The 21,679-nt window shown below is 42.4% G+C and overlaps 1 protein-coding gene across 3 annotated transcripts; it reads left to right on the top strand.

The window, feature by feature from the left end:
• Positions 1 to 8,663: 8,663 nt before the first annotated feature.
• Positions 8,664 to 21,613, top strand: plin3 (perilipin 3). Of its 3 annotated transcripts, none has more exons than XM_014216460.3 (8): positions 8,664 to 8,851; positions 16,908 to 17,012; positions 17,312 to 17,507; positions 17,640 to 17,719; positions 17,858 to 18,134; positions 19,965 to 20,311; positions 20,432 to 20,650; positions 20,818 to 21,613. In XM_014216460.3, the coding sequence occupies exons 2-8, from the start codon at positions 16,944 to 16,946 to the stop codon at positions 20,956 to 20,958; spliced, it is 1,329 nt and encodes a 442-aa protein (XP_014071935.1). In that variant the 5' UTR covers positions 8,664 to 8,851; positions 16,908 to 16,943; the 3' UTR covers positions 20,959 to 21,613. The 3 variants fall into 3 exon arrangements, with proteins under 3 accessions (XP_014071935.1, XP_014071937.1, XP_014071936.1); XM_014216462.3 differs by having other exon boundaries at positions 8,666 to 8,923; XM_014216461.3 differs by lacking the exon at positions 8,664 to 8,851 and adding an exon at positions 9,470 to 9,610.
• Positions 21,614 to 21,679: the final 66 nt, after the last annotated feature.

The following is a 21,679-nucleotide window of genomic DNA, read 5'->3' on the forward strand; positions in this document are numbered from 1 at the left end:
TGAAAGATGTCTCCCAAATAACATGGCTTGCGCACTAGTCTAAATATCTTTCCCTGTCACACGAACAGTAAGTCATCCAGTCAAACTTTAGATTTGTTCTGCTTCCTCTGTGAAACCAATAAACTCAAACTGTAATCTAACGTAGCGGGCATAGAAAGAAGCCTGAGCAAAGTCCCCACTAGGTTGAAAATACTATTTCCCTGAAAACCAGAAACACCCGCTTTCTGCCAACGCAGCTAAGGTGTTGAAATCAAATTATATTTTATTAGTCACATGCTTCGTAAACAAACCTGTGAAGTGAGTAGTTTCATGTCATTGGCTAGATGTCATTGCCATGTTTCTTTACACACAGCATAGAGAAACAGAAAAGGGAATTGTCCACTACTCTCATACATCATTTCTATTGCACAGCCTTTACTTATCCTGACTGTTGCCCATAGTTATGAGCACATGCACCAATTAAATCAACAAGTATAATGACCCACTTTCCAATGGATATATTCTCCATTAACTTGAGCTTTACTAATGCTAACACAATTACTGGTGATTTTCTCTTGGTAGACATCCAGAGCTGATAAAAGTGCTCTGCTTTCTGATGTCTGACCACTTGGTATTTCTCTGAGAGGGGCATTGTCATGGTAGCCAGGGGTGTCATGCACCCCAAAAAATCTGAGGGGGCACAAAGTACGTGAGGATCATTATGCTTAATTCTATGTCAAAAATATATATATTTTTCTGTATATCTAAGCATACTCCTTGAGCTGTCTGTATATGCAAATATGCTTCTCTGCATCTCTGCTAAAATCTGGGTTGCAGATTGGAAGGAATGTGAGTATTATTTAATACATATAGTAACTGCTTGCTTTTTTAAAGGATACCAGTCTTGCCAACACGCATGCTAGCTGAGATAGTTAGACAACCTAGCTACTCTAACTTGATTGATAGCTTGAAATGGCTTCTTTGTACATAGTTATTCGGTTGGGAACCTATCTGGGCTAGCGAAAGCCAACTTCATAAAATTGCCTGGTGGCTAGTAGTACTACAGAGAAACAACAACACCAATAAATAAAAATTCAAAAGTAAAATATTTCAAATCTAATGGGGTGGATGCCCCCCTGTGCCCCCTATGGGCATGACGCCTCTGATGGTAGCCATGGTTTGAGTGGAGCGTGCAGCAGGGGAAGAGATGATGAAAGACAGGACAGGGGGAAGAGGAGAAGGCCACTGGCATACCACACAACCCCCGCGTGGGGGGGGGGGGGGCACACAGGCTCTGGACTTTTGTTGTTGTTGTTGTTATTGTGTTGGAGTCCCCCTGGAAGTCACCCTGATAGAATTAGGAATTAGAATAATAGAATGGACATGAACCTTCCTATGATGGGATAAAGGTTGGATATATTTGTCAGGGAGTTGGTCAACCATGGTTTGCTAGTGCTGTGATAAGATATTGTGTAAAATAATTAATTTTAAGAATTTATCTGCACTGTATGTTTGTTAGCTAGCTAGCCATCCAGTTTTAAAGGAATGATTCCATAACATTTTAAAATTAACTGCCAATATGACAACATTCCATTCAAACGATGCAGTCAATCCACTGCCATACACTGGCTGAAGTCAGTAGATGATAAGACTTCAGACAAATTGTAAATGCAACAAGTACTGATATTGTATCATATAATTGTCACGTCCTGACCAGTAAAGGGGTTATTTGTTATTGTAGTTTGGTCAGGACGTGGCAGGGGGTGTTTGTTTTATGTGGTTCGGGGTTTGTTGGGCTATGGTATTATGTAAGAGGGGTGTTTGTTTAGAGTGTTTTTGGTCTATGTTCTAGGTTAGTGTTTTTCTATGTTCAGTCTAGTTTTCTACTTCTATGTTTAGGGTTTGTTGATTGACCTTCAATTGGAGGCAGCTGTTCCTCGTTGCCTCTGATTGAAGGTCCTATGTATAGGGGTGTTTTTGTAATGGGATTTGTGGGTAGTTGTCTCCTGTTTTGTGTCTGTGCACCTGACAGGACTGTTAGTGGCGGTCGTTGGTTTGTATCCGTGATTTGTTTGTTTTTTCCTTCTTTTGATTTATTAAAGAAGATGAGTATACACGTTCCCGCTGCACCTTGGTCTAATCCTTACGACGCCCGTTACAATAATAGCACTCTCAGCTTTCCAAGAACACTAAATTGAGACATGTATGGTCTGTTTACATATATTTTAGAGGCTATTTATACAGAAAATGTTTATAAAACCCGAATAAACTGTATTTATGATTATGTGACTATTTTAGGTTGACAATCATATTACACAATTCCTGATATATCACAAGCCTTTGTTTTATTTGCCTGCATAAGTAAAACCAGGATTATGCCACCTGCCATTCATTCCAATTAGACTGGTTTAGACTTCTTCCTGACCAATATAGGTGCCGTTTTAACCCCATTCTGGACATAGCCCCCCATTTATTTTACAGTACGTCACCTTGCTATAGTCACTCAGCGTACTGCAACACATCCGTCCTTTGTTTGGGGATAACACAGTTGTAGGCCATCACTGTCAGGACAGATCCAGTCATATCCCAGCCAGACAATGAATATTTTAGGGCTAGTCGTCTCCCCCGTGTTCACAGCACCTCTGCTGTTGCCTCTATGCCGTTGGCAACCCCCTCTGCCCAAATAATCCCACTAGAATAAACATTCGCCTGTGTTTCAGACATGATGAAAAGTCATCAATTAGGAGGCTATTGTTTCCCAGGGAGGAAACTAGCTTATTTGTTACTTTTCATTTTGTATGTTGTTTTGGGGGCTTTTCTAGTTTGTTGTTTTAAAGAGCCAACAGAGACTCAGTAGAATCATATTGTCAATATCGTACAACCTGGAAAAGATGTAGCTTATTTAAAGTCTCAGGCTGTTCCAACTTCCTCAACAGAGGCCTTTGTGGTTATAACTGAAAAGATACAAGAGACGTACACTCACACAGAGCCAAATACAGTTAATGACTATGATGAGTATTCATATTTAAAGAATAAGGATGAGTTCATGCTTCTTGAAAATGTCAAATTTGAATGCCCCCTGATGCACATAATTAGGACAGTTTTTCCATCCACTATTTCTAAGACATGATTTTTAATCTGAACACATTGTACAAAAGTAGAATAGGGAAAAAAGCCGTTAGAAAGAGAAAGAGAGTATTAGACACACTAACCTCAAAGCTGTTTCAGTTATCATGACGCGTTGACAAGCCACATCATTAAACCCCCAAAAAACATTGAATCATTGGTGAGATGTAATCAATATGTTTATTCATTCATTGGAACAGGAGATATAAAAATATAAATATAAAATAGATATTGTACTCTCTTAGAGGATAAGGGTAGATGGAGGCAGGCAGGGCTACAGTATACTAACCGTATAGTACGCGTGTGGTTGACTTGACCACCTCTGATGCATGGTCAACCTCTGCTCTCTATATCCCTTCCACATGAGCTATGTTCCTGTTCATGTCTAAGACCTACATCAGCTCAGCCAAGGTTACACCTTATTAATGTGTTATTACACCATAAATTTCCAGGGAAAAAGCTCATATCAAGTTTCAACCTTGAGATGATTTATAATGGTGTGGTCCATGTTACTGATACCCGATGTTGCAGCCAGGATGCCCAAAATATGTTGCAGTGCATTGAAAATAGGATTTCTGCTGATGGTGTGTAGAGGGTCGATCTTACTTAAACAGACTTGAATTGAAATGGGCATAAAATGGACAGATGGTAAATCATTCAAATAGATTTAAGATGCAGCTCTTTTGACCTTAGAAACAACATTGAAGTGTTGCATTTGCAAAAAAATTCAAATGCAAGAAGTTTAATAAAGCGGGGATTTTTTTATGTTCTTCGTGTGACACACCTGTACCATCTGTTTTTCTATGTAAACATGAATCATTACTTTATAATTCTACTGCATTTTTGTTTTGCAGAGTGATCACACTAACATTACCTCACAACGCCTCCCTTGGACCAATTCATCTTCCAATGCAAAGAAGTTTATAAATTCGACCTGTTTGGGCCTCCTTGAAACCTTTATGGTGGATGTGTCCTCATCACTAGTCAGTTTATTGGGTTTGGGTAAAATAAATAGAATCCTAAATCAGATTTTTAAAACCCTGGGCTTGGTTAATTTGACCCAGACATGTTCAGTAATGCTAAAGTAATATACAATCTTGCTGATAAAACTAACAGCTGCTGCACCATACAACCCTAGCAACCTGGCTATGTTGCCAATTTAGTCTGCTCATCTAGAATGGTATGTTCTCAGACACAGGGAAAGTTCTAATTGTCCTAAGGGATCAGTCATTTTGTTGTTATCTCCTAATCTTCAATTACTCAATATCCAGAACAATTTGGGCCACAATCAATTGATCCAGTGGAGCAGAGTCAGAGTTAAGCAGAAACAGATGACACTACGGGCCTCCGGGGCACATGCTGGTAACCCCAGTCTGGGGAAATTGAAGGAGGAGGAAGTAGGGGGACACTGGGGAACAATAAATCCCCACACTCTCCAAAAACACACAAACTAATAAGTGAAATATATATGATAGAGGGGTAGGAACACAGACACCCCACTGTTCTCCAGCTACCAGACTTGTTTAATCTCTCATTTGTTAATATGTCTGCATGCTGTGTGAATATGTTTACTTTCAGAAGGGTTGGTGATTATAAATGTAACCACAGAATTAATTTCACTTCAAACATGAACCAAAATGTAACTGCGGAAGCCATTCAGAGTATCTCTGATAGCAATATTAAAGTAATCTCTCTCTGCATTTTGGCCTAATAGCTGTGAAAATATAAAAGGGCAGATAATGAAAATTATAATGGGTCATATTTTATCGTGATTAGAATCTCCTAATGAAATGGAGGAGTTTTTGTGGAAATGGAATCCTGCATAACAAATAATGGTAATGGAAATGATTGTGCCTGGCATGCTGAGATAACATATTACCAGCCACCAGTAGCCGTGCGTGGGTAAAATCACTGGGGAAGCCAAGCCAGAAACAAAACATATTACAACCTGTGTTGTGATAATTGCATTGTTTGCTCTAAAACCTGTTAGTTCATATGCCTTGCAACCGTGATATATAGGCCTAAGGCCGAGACAATGAGAAGACAGAGTGGCAGAATAAATTCAACCACACATTTGTTTCATTACAAAACCGGAGAGCAACCTCTGTCCAATTAAGTCCACAAAGCATATTGCATGTAACAAACAGTTACATGACCTAAAGCAGGGTCAAGTAAGTTAATGTTTATGACATTTTCGGACTACTAAACAAATATTAATTTAGAACCACGTAGAGTTACCGCAAGTCGCAAAGAAAACAGGAGCTGTCTCCACTATTCCAGCACAATTTCAACATCATCAAATCACCTATGCTTAGTCTAATACAGTGACAACTAAAAGATAACAAAAACAATTTAGTCAAGCTAAATACATATATTTTTTTTATTTAACGAGGCATGTCAGTTAAGAACAAATTCTTATTTACAATAACCGCCTACTCTGGCCAAACCCGGACGACGCTGGCTGCCCTATGGGACTCCTAATCACAGCTGGTTGTAATACAGCCTGGAATTGAACCAGGGTCTGTAGTGACACCTCTAGCACTGAGATGCAGTGCCTTAGACCACTGCGCCACTCGGCCTCCCCCTTTTTCCTCCAAACATAACGATGGTCATCAAGGCCACATTTTTTTATTTTTGTTTCATCAGACCAGAGGACATTTCTCCAAAAAGTACGATCTTTGTCCCCATGTGCAGTTGCAAACCGTAGTCTGGCTTTTTTATGGCGGGTTTGGAGCAGTGGCTTCTTTTTTGCTGAGCGGCCTTTCAAGTTATGTTGATATAGGACTCGTTTAACTGTGGATATAGATGCTTTTGTACCTGTTTCCTCCAGCATCTTCACAAGGTCCTTTGCTGTTGTTCTGGGATTGATTTGCACTTTTCGCACCAAAGTACGTTCATCTCTAAGAGACAGAACGCGTCTCCTGCCTGAGCGGTATGACGGCTGCGTGATCCCATGGTGTTTATACTTGCGTACTATTTTTTGTACAGATGAACGTGGTACCTTCAGGAGTTTGGAAATTGCTCCCAAGGATGAACCAGACTTGTGGAGGTCTACAATTTTTTTTCTGAGGTCTTGGCTGATTTCTTTTGATTTTCCCATGATGTGAACAAAGATGCACTGAGTTTGAAGGTAGGCCTTGAAATACATCCACAGGTATACCTCCAATTGACTCAAATGATGTCAATTAGCCTATCAGAAGCATCTAAAGCCATTACATCATTTTCTGGAATTTTCCAAGCTGTTTAAAGGCACAGTCAACTTAGTGTATGTAAATTTCTGACCCACTGGAATTGGGATACAGTGAATTATAAGTGAAATAATCTGTCTGTAAACAATTGTTGGAAAAATTACTTCAGTCATGCACAAAGTAGATGTCCTACCGACTTGCCAAATCTATAGTTTGTTAACAAGAAATTTGTGGAGTGGTTTAAAACAAGTTTTAATGACTCCAACCTAAGTGTATGTAAACTTCTGACTTCAACTGTACATATTAAATGTCCATCCTCTCAGTCCAGGGGCACAGTGTATGAATTTATGGTTTGATCACTGTTATAATCATTGGCCAATAAGGAGAATTAAGTAAATCCAGAAGTCCAAATCCCTATCTCCATCCATGGCTAATTTAGAAAAGGGACAATTTTAGCTAGCTAGCTAGCTAGTCACAGGAGGACAACAACACAGCGAGGTGCAACAATTCAAGTTGTTTCTGTCAATTACATATTTCTCTTGATGCGATAGGAGTGAAGCCAAATCCAAACTGGCTTCCCTTGACACATTTTGTTGGTGAGCCAGGACTATTCACAGTTGAGCTCGTTCAGTTTAGCTCAACTCTGATTGGCTATTATTTTATATATTTTTTTTTCTTATTAAGGGAGGCCAAATGCTCGCTGGCTTCCCTTGCATTCAACGCTACAGGCGGCAACAATGTCATACTCTTTATGACCAGACAGCATCAGATAGATGGCTTACAAACACAGAAACAGAGGGGTGCTGTTTCTCTTGCTCGGACACTTTCTCCGGTGAGTTATATTAAGCCTCTTGCGAATTGAAGAAAATTCTGAAAACACAGAGAGACGAAAGCAACAACAAAAAAATTGGAAGCCTGGCTTCTCTTGGCATCCATGGATACACACCACTGCCAGCCAAACAGAGATACACATTGTTCTAGCGTTTAAAACAATAGGAAGAGCTTATATCATATGAACTCCACATGTCAGGGAATCATGAATATCCTTTTTATCTTCCTATGGACAATCCTCACTAGATTTATTTTATAGAGATAGCCTACATATGTATCCCATACATTTTCTGTAAGCCTCACACTTGCATTTATAAATGCATCCACATGCCCTTCACTTTCATCGGCTTCATAGTGGATTTACTCTTTGTTCTAAAATATAAATATAGAACTTGTAGTTATAATTTGATAAAAAAGGATCCTCTCAACAAGTCTTCAATATGGGTGCCAAGCAGACTTGAAAGACCTTGCAGAGGTTCAGCCACATACAGTGAGTGAGGCTGCAGCACTTTGGCCTCTCTTTGTGGGTAAAGATTGCCCTCTTCAGGTGTAGCTACCCATTGCAGTTACACTGCATTATACAGAAATACAAAGCCACTCTTGATGCTGTAGTAATTATTACTTGCGTCACAGATAGAACAATGAGACAGATATTTCACCAGATGTATAAATGTGAAGCATCCGCTTGGCGTTTCACCTCACTACCAAATTTGGTAGGAAAATGATGAAAGGAGATGGATTTTGGCCGACATTCTGTAATTTTTCTCATCAATGAAACATTTGATCTCAATACAGTTTTCTGTTCCCATAACTAGAATCTGTTTTAAACAGAGTGGACTAAGGTTTGTTAAAAAATCGCGTTGTTTTGGAGTGCAAAGACGAATTGAGTTATTGCACACGCGCATTTAACAGAGTAGGCGTTCCCTAACGGAAATATGCAAATGTTTACTGGAACAGGAAAATAGGACCTCGCTATTTCGTGCTTGGCTCTGCCCACCTCCTTACTTATTCTGCCCACTATGACTCATTTGTTCCCATTGGAAACGATATGCTGTGGTCTATCTTGGTTAAGTTATACACATCTTTGCTCGAATTTTAATCACGGCAACCCAGAAGCAAAATATCACCTTAACTACTAGATTAGGTTCTAGGCATGGAAGAGAAGAAGAAGAAGAAGAAATGAGAAATACGAAACGTTGTCTACCACGTCAGACTTTCCACGAGAGATTGTATTTATTTTGATTTACTTTAACCTTTATTTTATCAGGGAGTCATACTAAGATCACGGTCTTTTTTTACAGATGAGTGCTGAATTACATACAATACTAAAAATACACACATCAGCATATACATACAAAATATAAGCAGAAAGAAAAACACGGTCATAAAAACAAATACTTAAATTACTTACTGATTTACTAAGATTACATGCTAATCAGAACTAGGAAAGCCGGACATTTCCGATTTACTAACTGGTTGTAGTTATACACGTGCCGCGTTCAACGATTAAGGAAGTCCGAGTTTCCTAGTTCCGACTAGTACATGAACGAGGCACTTAGCCTACCTGCACCTTGCGATTTCCGTCATTGGGGCAGGTTGAAAGCTGCTCATCAGGCGTCAACATTAACCTAAATGTAGCAGGCGTAAAATAAACCGTCCCCATAGGCAATTAGCTTTCAAGACATAGGGTAACATATTTGGTTGGCCGATGTTCCTATTTATTGCAGGTAGGCTATAAAACATAAATTATATATACAGCTACTTTGCATAGAACAAAATACCATACAACGTGAATTGAGGTAAGAACCACAACTGCAACTTTTGTAAACGTTGTAGGGTAACAGTTTATGGGTCTTCAAGATGTAAATGATTAAATATTGCCAGGTCTAAATCATTTATTGACCCTTAAACCAGATTTCATTGAAGATGTGAGGCACCTGATTGCATTGAAGGGTAGGCCTAATAATCACAACAGATGTTCTGTGATTTTACCAGGCTTTATGAAGTCATTAAAACTCACTTTTGTGTGACATTTTTCAACACCTGATGATGCAATGTGAGGTTGTGTTCCCCATCTATTTATAATCTAAATGTATTAGCCTATACCAATAATCAGTCTCATCATCAATTATGACATGAACACAACACTAACATAAATAGAAATCCAGACATTATAGATGACGCTGGATATTCCAAAATATATAATCATACAGGCACAACTATTGATATCGTAATTGTTAGGCTACATGGTTTCATGTAACCTAACTACATTCATTGGCAACTATTGCGTATAGCTAATTTCGTTTCAGTTTACAGTGATTGGTTAACTTTCAGGAACAATTTGACAACCCCGCCTTTGCTCTGCCCATGTTTTGCCAAGTGTGCTGTCAGGGCTCAGTCGGGACACGGCTGTCTGGGTTAAACTTCACAGCCAGGTCAACGGAGGACAGGAGCATGCCAAATATATTATTTTTATTATCAGCGAGGTCAGTGACTAAATTGACAACCTGTCTGGAAACTAATATTTAGAAAAGCATGCAGAGCTGTAACATGCGGTAACATTAGGATAACAACTTGTAACCTTCTAGCGTCGTCTTTGACCAGGCTTGCTAACAAACTCTACTGTTATTTTAGATGTCCGCCTAAGTGCCTGTTTAATGTATATTTAGTTAGAAGTTAATCAAACTACTGTAGGCTAGTTGGTCACATCTACCAGAGAAGCTATTCATTTTACGGTACTGGGAAAATCCCTTTTGTGGGGTGAAGTTCGGCAGAACTATGGCCCAATTTTTCAAAACACTTTTAAAGATGGCTTATTTTCCAATTGTCATTAGGGCCCTCAGACCTCTTATTTGCTTCTTTGTGAAGTAGTATTTTTCTTACGTTCACCTGTCAACTGTAAATGATTTGACTGGAATTGGAACGTTGTAGGCTGCTGGGACCATTAATTTATATGGCTGTGACCAAGTCTTTCTTCATACAGTCAGTCATTGCTTGCATACCAACTTACTGCCATCTAGGCCTGCTCTACTGGCTTCAGGGGTTACACACAGAGGGGTAAATCCATTTGAATTCATTCACATTTTGACAGAATACTTTTTGATTTGAATGAAACCTCCCATACATATTTGTCCCTTGTAGAAGTGTTCAGAATTTGTATATAGATATTTTTTTTTACCTGATATGGAAAAACATACAAGACAAAGTTGTTCAAGGTTGACCCATTTTTGGTGGGGTATATGCATTTTTGCATACCCCACCATCCATGTCGAGTTTAATATAATTTAAAGTGGTGTTACCACGCTGCTTGCTGGTAGAAGGCTCCGCCACACTATCCTCAGCATGGCCAAGTGCAGGCAGCTGCATCAGAATGCACATGTAGAACTCCCTAGTGGGGAACTCTGCTCATGTCCATGTAGTAGCATGTGTTTCCACCTTCTCTGGTCAGACAGCTGCTGGTAGTACTGCATGCACCTCTGCCAGTACTCCTCCTGGCTATAGCACCCTGGGTGACTGAATGAAGGGGCCTGCCATGGACCAGGAGAGGGGCCTGCTGTGGTCATGAGCTGGGGATGTCCAACTGCTTCCTTCCCCTATGTCAGAAACTGCCTTGAGTGGGCTCAGCAGAGGGCTGTTCTTGGGCTGCTGTGGAGGTAAGGCCTGGTCAGGAGCCTGAGGGAGGTTTACCGTTCCCAGGTAGGTCAGTGTCAGAGGCTCATCCGGCTGGACCTTCAGACCCTTTAGAGAGCTCAGACGACTGATGAGAGAGAGGAGGCATGTGGAAGATCCTTCATGATGACCACATATCGGATATGGGTGTCTGGATGGGTCTCCTTTACCTTTGGGGCCTGCTCTGAGGTGGGTGGCAGTTTGCCTGTCCCACAGAGGTTAGGGGATCCACCAGTGAGGCCTGGTGAACAGGGCCAGTACCAGAGCCACAGGGCTGGTTGCTGCCACAGTATTGGTTTGACCTGAAAATGACACATCCATGTGCAATAAAATAAACACTTATCTAGACAGTAGGGATTTCAAATTGCTTTGAAGATCTAAGATTTTGGTGACATCAGAATACGGTTTTCAACTGTCTTTGGCAATTGGCTATAGTGACATCCAAAGATTTTGTCATCAATAGCTAGGTTTCCATCCAATTGGTGACAGATTTCCATGCGAATATGAAAAAAATGTGAATTTTTTGTTGTGGATAAAAATCAGTGTGTGAATGTAGTGCACACAAAATATACTTTTCACTTAAGTTTTCATGTACCAAACAAAAATCTAAAGTTCAATGTGTTTCCATTGCATTTTCAACTTTACTGATAGATTTGTCACACAAAATGTTGTGTTAACTGTTGGTCATACTCTGGTCTTGGCTTGTGCTCTCTAGCCAACAGCTTGCAGATACAGCGGGTAGGCTAGTCTAAATGAGATTACTAAGAGTGAGAATATTTGTATTTGTCAAATGGCAGTCAAGCATCGATAATCATGTCACCAGAATAAGACCCTCAATATTTATTGGAAAGGCGCATCAAGATTACCATGCACTTTAACCACTTTGTGAAGTCATCATTTAATCTGTAGCCTCAAACTGCGTGGTTTCCCGAGTCGCAGTACAAGGACCACGCACCATAACATCACGTAACTCCAAGTTTACTTCGATATGATGGTTATTATACACTATATATACAAAAGTATGTGGACACCCGTTCAAATTAGTGGATTTGGCAATTTTAGCAACACCGTTGCTGATAGGCGTATAAAATAAAGCACACAGCCATGCAATCTTCATTGGCAGTAGAATGGCCTTACTGAAGAACTCGGTGACTTTCAACGTGGCACTGTCATAAGATGCCACCTTTCCAACAAGTCAGTTTGTCAAATTTCTGCCCTGCTAGAGCTGCCCCGGTCAACTGTAAGTGATGTTACTGTGAAGTGGAAACGTCATGGAGCATAAATGGCTCAGCCGCGAAGTGGTAGGCCACACAAGCTCACAGAACGGGACCGCAGAGTGCTGTAGCGTGTAAAAATGGTCTGTTCTTGGTTGCAACACTCACTACCGAGTTCCAAACTGCCTCTGGAAGCAACATCAGCACAATAACTGTTCGTCGGGAGCTTCATGAAATTGTTTTCCATGGCCGAGCAGCCGCACATAAGCCTAAGATCACCATGCGCAATGCCAAGCGTCGGCTGGGCTGGAGTGGTGTAAAGCTCGCTGCCATTGGACTCTGGAGCAGTGGAAACAAGTTCTCTGGAGTGATGAATCATGCTTCACCATCTGGCAGTCCGACGGACAAAGCTACCTTCCCAAATGCCTAGTGCCAACTGTAAAGTTTGGTGGAGGAGGAATAATGGTTTGGAGTTGTTTTTCATGTTTCGGGCTAGGCCCTTTAGGTCCAGTGAATGGAAGTCCTAACGCTACAGCATACAATGACATTCTAGATCATTCCGTGCTTCCAACTTTGTGGCAACAGTTTGGGGAAGGCCCTTTACTGTTTCAGCATGACAATGCCCCCGTGCACAACCAGGTCCATACAGAAATAGTTTGTTGAGATCCGTTTGGAAGAACTTGACTGGCCTGCACTGAACCCTGACCTCAACCCCATCTAATAACTTGTCCCTGCAGCAATGTTCCAACATCTAGTGGAAAGCCTTCCCAGAAGAGTGGAGGCTGTTATAGCAGCATAGGGGGGACCAACTCCATATTAATGCCCATGATTTTGGAACGAGATGTTCGACGAGCATGTGTCCACATACTTTTGGTTATGTAGTGTATCAATATTTGCGCATAAAGGCGTTTCCACTGCCATTTCTCGCATAATACATTTTACTGACACAAAAAGATGCCAACACGTCAAACTATCTGTCAGCGTTTATAAAATTGTACTGAAACTTCCAGTTTCCATCTTAGCAGTTTTTTTTTACAGTATGACTTTACTTGTATAAAAACTGGATGGAAACGTGGTAATTGTATACCAATTACGTCTCAATGACACATCAATGACTTACTGCCATTCCACAATCCTAAGACTAGACAAAGCAACAGCATCACCATAGCATTTTTTTTACATGGAATATTGAGCAGTACACAAAAATGAGCTATGGCCCTGTCCTCCGCAGAGGAATAAAATGGTCTTAGCATTATAGATGAAAGTAGATGGTCCTGCTGGAAGATCTCCCTGCCCCATCAATGGTACACACTGATCAATTACCTGAATGTATGTATGTATATATATATATATATATTCAAATCGGTAATCTGTGTACCAGCTAGTTTGGTTTCAAATTTGTTACCGCCAAAACTGAGTTCAGAAATAAACAATCAGCGCATTCTTGGCCCAAACATTCAATTGTTGTCATCCAATTTTACATTTGAATAACGATCACATTAAGAATTACCATGACATTAAGTTCTCCAGGATTTAAATGTTCAATTGTGATGTCATCCAATTTACATTTTTGCCAACATTTTTCAGAATCTTCATAAAATAAAATTTTGCCAAGCATTTAGTTTAAGGTACTGAAAAATCACATGATCAAAATGCCACATCATTATTATAAAAACAAACATCAAATTGATGGCCTACATGAGTAACTTTGGTCTGCAGTGAACAGAGCTAGGGCCCAGACAAATGTGTAGTGGAGGAGCTCCTAGTGCTACTGTTTGTAATATTAGCAAGTATTGTATCTGCCTCCATCATAATGATATATTTTGGCTGTGGGAGACGTACTGTCCCTTATTTGGAAACAGAAAGACTTCAATCATCCAAATCATATTTTATTGGTCGCATACATGTGTTTAGCAGATGTTATTGCAGGTGTAGCGAAATGCTTGTGCTTCTAGCTCCGGCAGTGCAGTAATATCTAAGTTTCACACCATATACACGTAAATCTAAGTAAGGAATAGATTAAGTACATTTACATTTAAGTCATTTAGCAGACGCTCTTATCCAGAGCGACTTACAAAATGGTGCATTCACCTTATGATATCCAGTGGAACAACCACTTTACAATAGTGCATCTAAATATTTTATGGGGGGGGGGGGGGGGGTTAGAAGGATTACTTTATCCTATCCTAGGTATTCCTTAAAGAGGTGGGGTTTCAGGTGTCTCCGGAAGGTGGTGATTGACTCCGCTGTCCTGGCGTCGTGAGGGACCTTGTTCCACCATTGGGGTGCCAGAGCAGCGAACAGTTTTGACTGGGCTGAGCGGGAACTGTGCTTCCTCAGAGGTAGGGGGGCCAGCAGTCCAGAGGTGGATGAACGCAGTGCCCTTGTTTGGGTGTAGGGCCTGATCAGAGCCTGAAGGTATGGAGGTGCCGTTCCCTTCACAGCTCCGTAGGCAATCACCATGGTCTTGTAGCGGATGCGAGCTTCAACTGGAAGCCAGTGGAGAGAGCGGAGGAGCGGGGTGACGTGAGAGAACTTGGGAAGGTTGAACACCAGATGGGCTGCGGCGTTCTGGATGAGTTGTAGGGGTTTAATGGCACAGGCAGGGAGCCCAGCCAACAGCGAGTTGCAGTAATCCAGACGGGAGATGACAAGTGCCTGGATTAGGACCTGCGCCGCTTCCTGTGTGAGGCAGGGTCGTACTCTGCGAATGTTGTAGAGCATGAACCTACAGGATCGGGTCACCGCCTTGATGTTAGTGGAGAACGACAGGGTGTTGTCCAGGATCACGCCAAGGTTCTTAGCACTCTGGGAGGAGGACACAAGGGAGTTGTCAACCGTGATGGCGAGATCATGGAACGGGCAGTCCTTCCCCGGGAGGAAGAGCAGCTCCGTCTTGCCGAGGTTCAGCTTGAGCTGGTGATCCGTCATCCACACTGATATGTCTGACAGACATGCAGAGATGCGATTCGCCGCCTGGTTATCAGAAGGGGGAAAGGAGAAGATTAATTTTGTGTCGTCTGCATAGCAATGATAGGAGAGACCATGTGAGGATATGACAGAGCCAAGTGACTTGGTGTATAGCGAGAATAGGAGAGGGCCTAGAACAGAGCCCTGGGGGACACCAGTGGTGAGAGCGCATGGTGCGGAGACAGATTCTCGCCACGCCACCTGGTAGGAGCGACCTGTCAGGTAGGACGCAATCCAAGCGTGGGCCGCGCCGGAGATGCCCAACTCGGAGAGGGTGGAGAGGAGGATCTGATGGTTCACAGTATCAAAGGCAGCAGATAGGTCTAGAAGTATGAGAGCAGAGGAGAGAGAGTTAGCTTTAGCAGTGCGGAGAGCCTCCGTGACACAGAGAAGAGCAGTCTCAGTTGAATGCCCAGTCTTGAAACCTGACTGATTAGGATCAAGAAGGTCATTATATATATATATATATATACATACATACACGTCAGAGCTGCATTGGACTAAGATACCGTGGCATAGTATAGAGTACAGTATATACCTATGAGATGGGTGATGCAATATGTACAAATAATTAAAGTGACTAAGATACTGTAGAATAGTATAGAGTACAATTTACACATATGAGATGAGTAATGCAAGAAACAGAGACATTATTAAAGTGGTTAGTGTTTCATTTCTAAAAGTGGCCAGTGATTCCTAATCTTTGTATATAGGCAGCCGCCTCTGTGTTAGTGATGGCTGTTTAGCAGTCTGACGGCCTTGGGATGATAGCTGTTTTTCAGTCTCTCGGTCCCAGCTTTGATGCACCTGTACTGACCTCGCCTTCTGGGTGATAGCTGGGCAGTGGCTCTGGTGGTTGATGTCCTTGATCTTTTTGGCCTTCCTATGGCATCGGGTGCTGTAGGTGTCCAGGATGGTGGGAAGTTTGCCCCCGGTAATGCGTTGGGCAGACCGCACCACCCTCTGGAGAGCTTTGCGGTTGTGGGCGGTGCAGTTGCCATACCAGGCGGTGATACAGGTCGACAGGATGCTCTCAATTATGCATCTGTAAAAGTTTTAGGTGTTAAGCCAAATTTCTTTAGCCTCCTGAGGTTGAAGAGGCGCTGTTGTGCCTTCTTCACCACACTGTATGTGTGGGTGGACCATTTCAGTTTGTCAGTGATGTGTACGCCAAGGAACTTGAAGCTTTCCACCTTCTCCACTACGGTCCCATCAATGTGGATAGGGTGCTCCCTGTGCTGTTTCCTGAAGTCCCCGATCATCTCCTTCGTTTTGTTGATGTTGAGTGTGAGGTTATTTTCATGGCACCACTCTCCCAGAGCCCTCACCTCCTCCCTTTAGGCTGTCTCATCATTGTTGGTAATCAAGCCTTGATGATTGAGTTGGAGCCATGCTTGGCCACGCAGTCGTGGATAAACAGGGAGTACAGGAGGGGGCTAAGCACACACCCTTGTGGGGCCTCAGTGTTGAGGATCAGTGAAGAGGTGTTGTTTCCTACCTTCACCACCTGGAGGCGACCCGTCAGGAAGTCCAGGACCCAGTTGCACAGGGTGGGGTTCAGACCCAGGGCCTCGAGCTTGATGATGAGCTATGGTGTTGAATGCTGAGCTATAGTCAATGAACAGCATTCTTACATAGGTATGCCTCTTGTCCAGATGGGACAGGGCATCCTTGTTCAGTCCAACTTCTGTCTAGTGACGTGAATCGTTCTATAATTCAGCCCTATCCAGTTCTATCCCGGCTGTATCCTGTTGCATGACAAATGAAGCAGACATGACTGGGTTGTCTACAAACGGATAGATGGAGGGACAACACAATAAATCCCCTCACTGCTGTTCAGCTGCATAATAATATTTGTCTTATGAAGCAAGTAAAAGTTCTGTCTCATAAACTATGTAATTTGAGGTGAATCTTCTCTTTTTCATGTCAGAAATTTTAAGAAACATCCTTAAACACATCCTGCACAATGGCCGACAGCGGGAAGACTAATGAGCCCAGTACAGCCCCAGCCCAGCCAACTAATGGAGACCAGCGGGTGAGGAGCACCATGACTATGACATTAGTTTACCATACAACACAGCTCTGATGAAGGGTTTGATACACAAATAACATTGAAACCAGCATTCAGTATTTCACTCAAGTGGATAAATTGGAAATATTCAAGCACTCAAGTATAATATGTGCATGTACACCAAAAAACTCCAGGTGCAGATTGAGTGATCAGTACAAATCAAACAAAAATATGCAACATGCAATTGCTGAAATTGGCAACACAAAGGCTGTTTCCCCTCTACTAACTCAGGCTAAATACTAACCATTGTGTTTTGTTTCCAGAGTGTTGTGTCCCGTGTGGGCAGCATCCCCCTGGTGAGCTCTGCGTGTGGTGTAGTGTCCAACGCCTACAGCAGCACTAAGGACAGCGTGCCCCTGCTGAAAGGGTTCATGGAGGCTGCTGAGAGCGGGGTGCGCACTCTTGGGGCAGCTGCCACAACCGGCTCCAAGCCACTCCTGGACAGACTGGAGCCACAGAGTGAGTTCTGCTGCGTAGTGACCACAGACGGACATCACAAAAAAACTAATATATATATATATATAATTATTTTTTAACATTTATTTTAGTGGATAACTTTTTTATTCGGAGTTAATGAATGATTTGTTGCAGTTTCTGTGGTGAATCATTATGCTATGATGGGACTGGACAAGATGGAAAAACTACAAATCCTCCAGCAGCCAGCTGATAAGGTGAGTCTCCAAATCTAGTGTTGACTAGTCAACAATGCTTCCTCATGCATCCAATTCAACTGAAGTCCCCAAGAAAACACTTTACTTGATGTAATACCTTGTATATTCATAACAGGTTTTTAATTGTTTCTCCCTCAGCTAGTTTCAGATACAATAGGCATGATGTACCAGTCTGTGAGCGGGACAAAGGAGGCCATGACTGGGGCTGTAACCGGGGCCAAGGAAACCATGACTGGGGCTGTAATGTCGGCAGTGTGCGGGGGTGTGGAGATGACCCAAGTAGCAGCCAGTGGATTGTTCAGCTCATTCATGGTGACCGGTGTGGGCCAGATGGTCAGCAGTGGGGTGGGCCTGGCCCTCAGCCACTCTGAGAACTGGGTGGACCATAACCTGCCTCTCAGCGACAGAGAGCTGGGTCAGTATGAATGACAAAATGAACTAATAACCTCTGAATTGACTGTACTTAAATGGAATTGAACCCATCCCTGGTGTGGGTGCTGCTGAGTCAGGTCTAGAGCTGCAAGATGGTTAATTTATGTGTAGCTATGTACAGTTGAAGTTGGAAGTTTACATACACTTAGGATGGAGTCATTAAAACTAGTTTTTCAACCACTCCACAAATTTCTTGTTAAACTATAGTTCTGGCAAGTTGGTTAGGACATCTACTTTGTTCATGACGCAAGTAATTCTTCCAACAACTGTTTTAGACAGATTATTTCACTTATAACTCACTGTATCACAATTCCAGTGGGTCAGAAGTTTACATACACAAAGTTGACTGTGCCTTTAAACAGCTTGGAAAATTCCAGAAAATTATGTCATGGCTTTAGAAGGTTCTGATAGGCTAATTGACATAATTTCAGTCAAATGGAGGTGTACCTGTGGATGTATTTCAAGCCCTACCTTCAAACTTGGTGCCTCTTTGCTTTACATCATGGGAAAATCAAAAGAAATCAGCCAAGACCACAGAAAAAAAATTGTAGACCTCCACAAGTCTGGTTCATTCTTGGGAGCAATTTCCAAACGCCTAAAGGTACAACGTTCATCTGTACAAACAATAGTACCGATAATTAGTATAAACACCATGGAACCACGCAGCCGGCATACCGCTCAGGAAGGAGATGCGTTCTGTCTCCTAGAGATTAACATACTTTGCTGCGAAAAGTGCAAGTCAATCCTAGAACAACAGCAAAGGACCTTGTGAAGCCACAGTAAAACGAGTCCTATATCGACATAACCTGAAAGGCCGCTCAGCAAGGAAGAAGCCACTGCTCCAAACCCGCCATAAAAAAATCCAGACTACAGTTTGCAACTGTACATGGGGATGAAGATTGTACTTTTTGGAGAAATGTCCTCTGGTCTGATGAAACAAAAATAAAAAAATGTGGCCTTGATGACCATCGTTATGTTTGGAGGAAAAAGGGGGAGGCTTGTAAGCCGAAGAACACCATCCCAACCGTGAAGCACGGGGTGGCAGCATCATGTTGTGGGGTGCTTTGCTGCAGGAAGGACTGGTGCACTTCACAAAATAGATGGCATGTTGAGGAAGGAAAATGATGTGGATATGTTTAAGCAACATCAAGACATCAGTCAGGAAGTTAAAGCTTGGTCTGAAATGGGTCTTCCAAATGAACAATGACCCCAAGCATACTTCTAAAGTTGTGGCAAAATGGCTTAAGGACAACAATGTCAAGGTATTGGAGTGGCCATCACAAAGCCCTGACCTCAATCCTATAGAACATTTGTGGGCAGAACTGAAAAAGCGTGTGTGAGCAAGGAGGCCTACAAACCTGACTCAGTTACTCCAGCTCTGTCAGGAGGAATGGGCCAAAATTCATCCAACTTATTGTGGGAAGCTTGTGGTAGGCTACCCAAAACCGTTTAACCCAAGTTAAACAATTTTAAAGGCAATGCTACCAAATACTAATTGAGTGTATGTAAACTTCTGACCCACTGGGAATGTGATGAAAGAAATAAAAGCTGAAATAAATATTTCTCTCTACTATTACTGACATTTCACAGTCTTGAAATAAAGTGGTGATCCTAACTGACCTAAGACAGGGAATTTTTCCCCAGGATTAAATGTCAGAAATTGTGAAAGTGAGTTTAAATGTATTTGGCTAAGGTGTAATGAAAACTTCCTACTTCAACTGTATATGTAGACAAGGCGACACTAAAATCCATGGCTCTGATCTCAGACTGTGAATTATTGTTTATAGATTATCGTTATTTTTTCCGCATACAGCTGCTTTGGCGGAGCCTGCAACAGGTGAGGTGGCTCCTGCACCAGTGGTGGGCTCTAGCTACTTTGTCCGTCTGGGCAAGCTGTCCTCCAAGGTGCAGGAGCGGGCCCTGGAGCAGTCCCTGGTGAGAGCCCGACACGCCAGAGATGCCACATACGCAACTTTGACACAGATCACCAGCACCCTGGACCTGCTGGAGAAAGCCCGCTCCACCCTGGCCACTGCCAACCACCAGCTGGGAGGGGCACCAGAGCAGCTGCTGCAGCGCTGGAAGGAGTGGCAGGAGAAACAGCCTAAAGATGGAGGGGTAGATATGGGGGAGGTGGATGTTCCCAAAGACCAGACTGAGGTAGGGAGTCCTGCGTTAGTATTTTCTGTCCAAGTAGCCATGTGAATGAATGTACTTGGAACTTTATAAACACTGTATTATAGTTTCCACAGATAACTGTAAATGCCTATGTTTGTGTAGCTGTTGGAGTGGCGAACCCTCTCGATGGTGCGTGGTCTCAGTGACCAGTTGCGGTCTGCATGCTCTGGGGTGGTGTCCAGCGCCCAGGGCTTACCCGGTGCTGTCCAGGACCAGCTGTCAAATGCACGGAAAGCGGCTGAAGAACTGCACTCCTCCCTGGGCAACACTAGCACCCTCACACGCCCCCTCCTGGAGCAGACCCGTCACCATCTAACACAGGTATACCAAACTCTGTTGCTCCATTTCTCCTGTGTGCATTCATTATGAATACACCAGCTGTTGGGTTCTCAATATTTCAACCAACACAGTGTTTGTACATCATCACCTCAGAGTGATTCATAATTATCTGTTATTTGTGTTGATTGACACATTTTAAATGTTCACAGGTGCGACAGTCTCTGGATGGTGTCGTAGAGTATCTGCTCAATAACACTCCTCTCAACTGGCTGGTGGGACCCTTTGCACCTCAGATCACAGAGAAGGGGGAGGGCGGGCGGGCTGCAGATAAGGGGGGCCCTCAGAACTAGGATTAGAGGAGGACTGAGAGGTTGGAGTAGATTACTCCAAAAAGGCTTGTGCTTTTCATCTCCGAGGCCTGGCATGCCTGCATCTTTTTGTACAGTGCAGTAAATGTGCTTTCTAAGAACTTACTGCCCGCATCCATAAGATATGCAGATTTTTTTTTTTGTATTTATTATTATTTTACTTGATTTAACTAGGCAAGTCAGTTAAGAACAATTTATTTATAATGGCGGCCTAGGAACTGTCTTGTTTAGGGGCAGAACAACTTTTTTTTTTTACCTTGTCAGCTCGGGGATTCGATCTAGCAACCTTTCGGTTACTGGCCCAACGCTCTAAGCACTAGGCTACCTGACGGTAACATATGGAAATCACAATGCTGTGTTATAAGGGTAATCTACAACATAAAACTGCCATATTTGGGGTCTAGATCACACTCCAATCTGTGAATGTTGAGAAACGATTTAAAAACAAATAGTAATTTTGTTTCTGAAACTGTATGAAATGCAGTATAAACTTCACATGCAACTGATCTTTAGTCCTCTCAAATTTACAAATTGGTGTGACATTTGTCTGTCCTCTCTGCTGTATGTGTAAGCTCCAGCAGGGTCTTGCTGTTTGAGTACTGATACAGTAGGCTAAATAAAGTCATTTTGGCTCTGGTCCTGGGCTTCCATTCCATTATTTTAGTTATATAGGATTTAATTTACCTGCATCTTTCACTCATTA

This window comes from Salmo salar, chromosome 10 (assembly GCF_965601325.2).
Source record: "Salmo salar chromosome 10, fSalSal1, whole genome shotgun sequence".
Taxonomy (NCBI): Eukaryota; Metazoa; Chordata; class Actinopteri; order Salmoniformes; family Salmonidae; genus Salmo; species Salmo salar.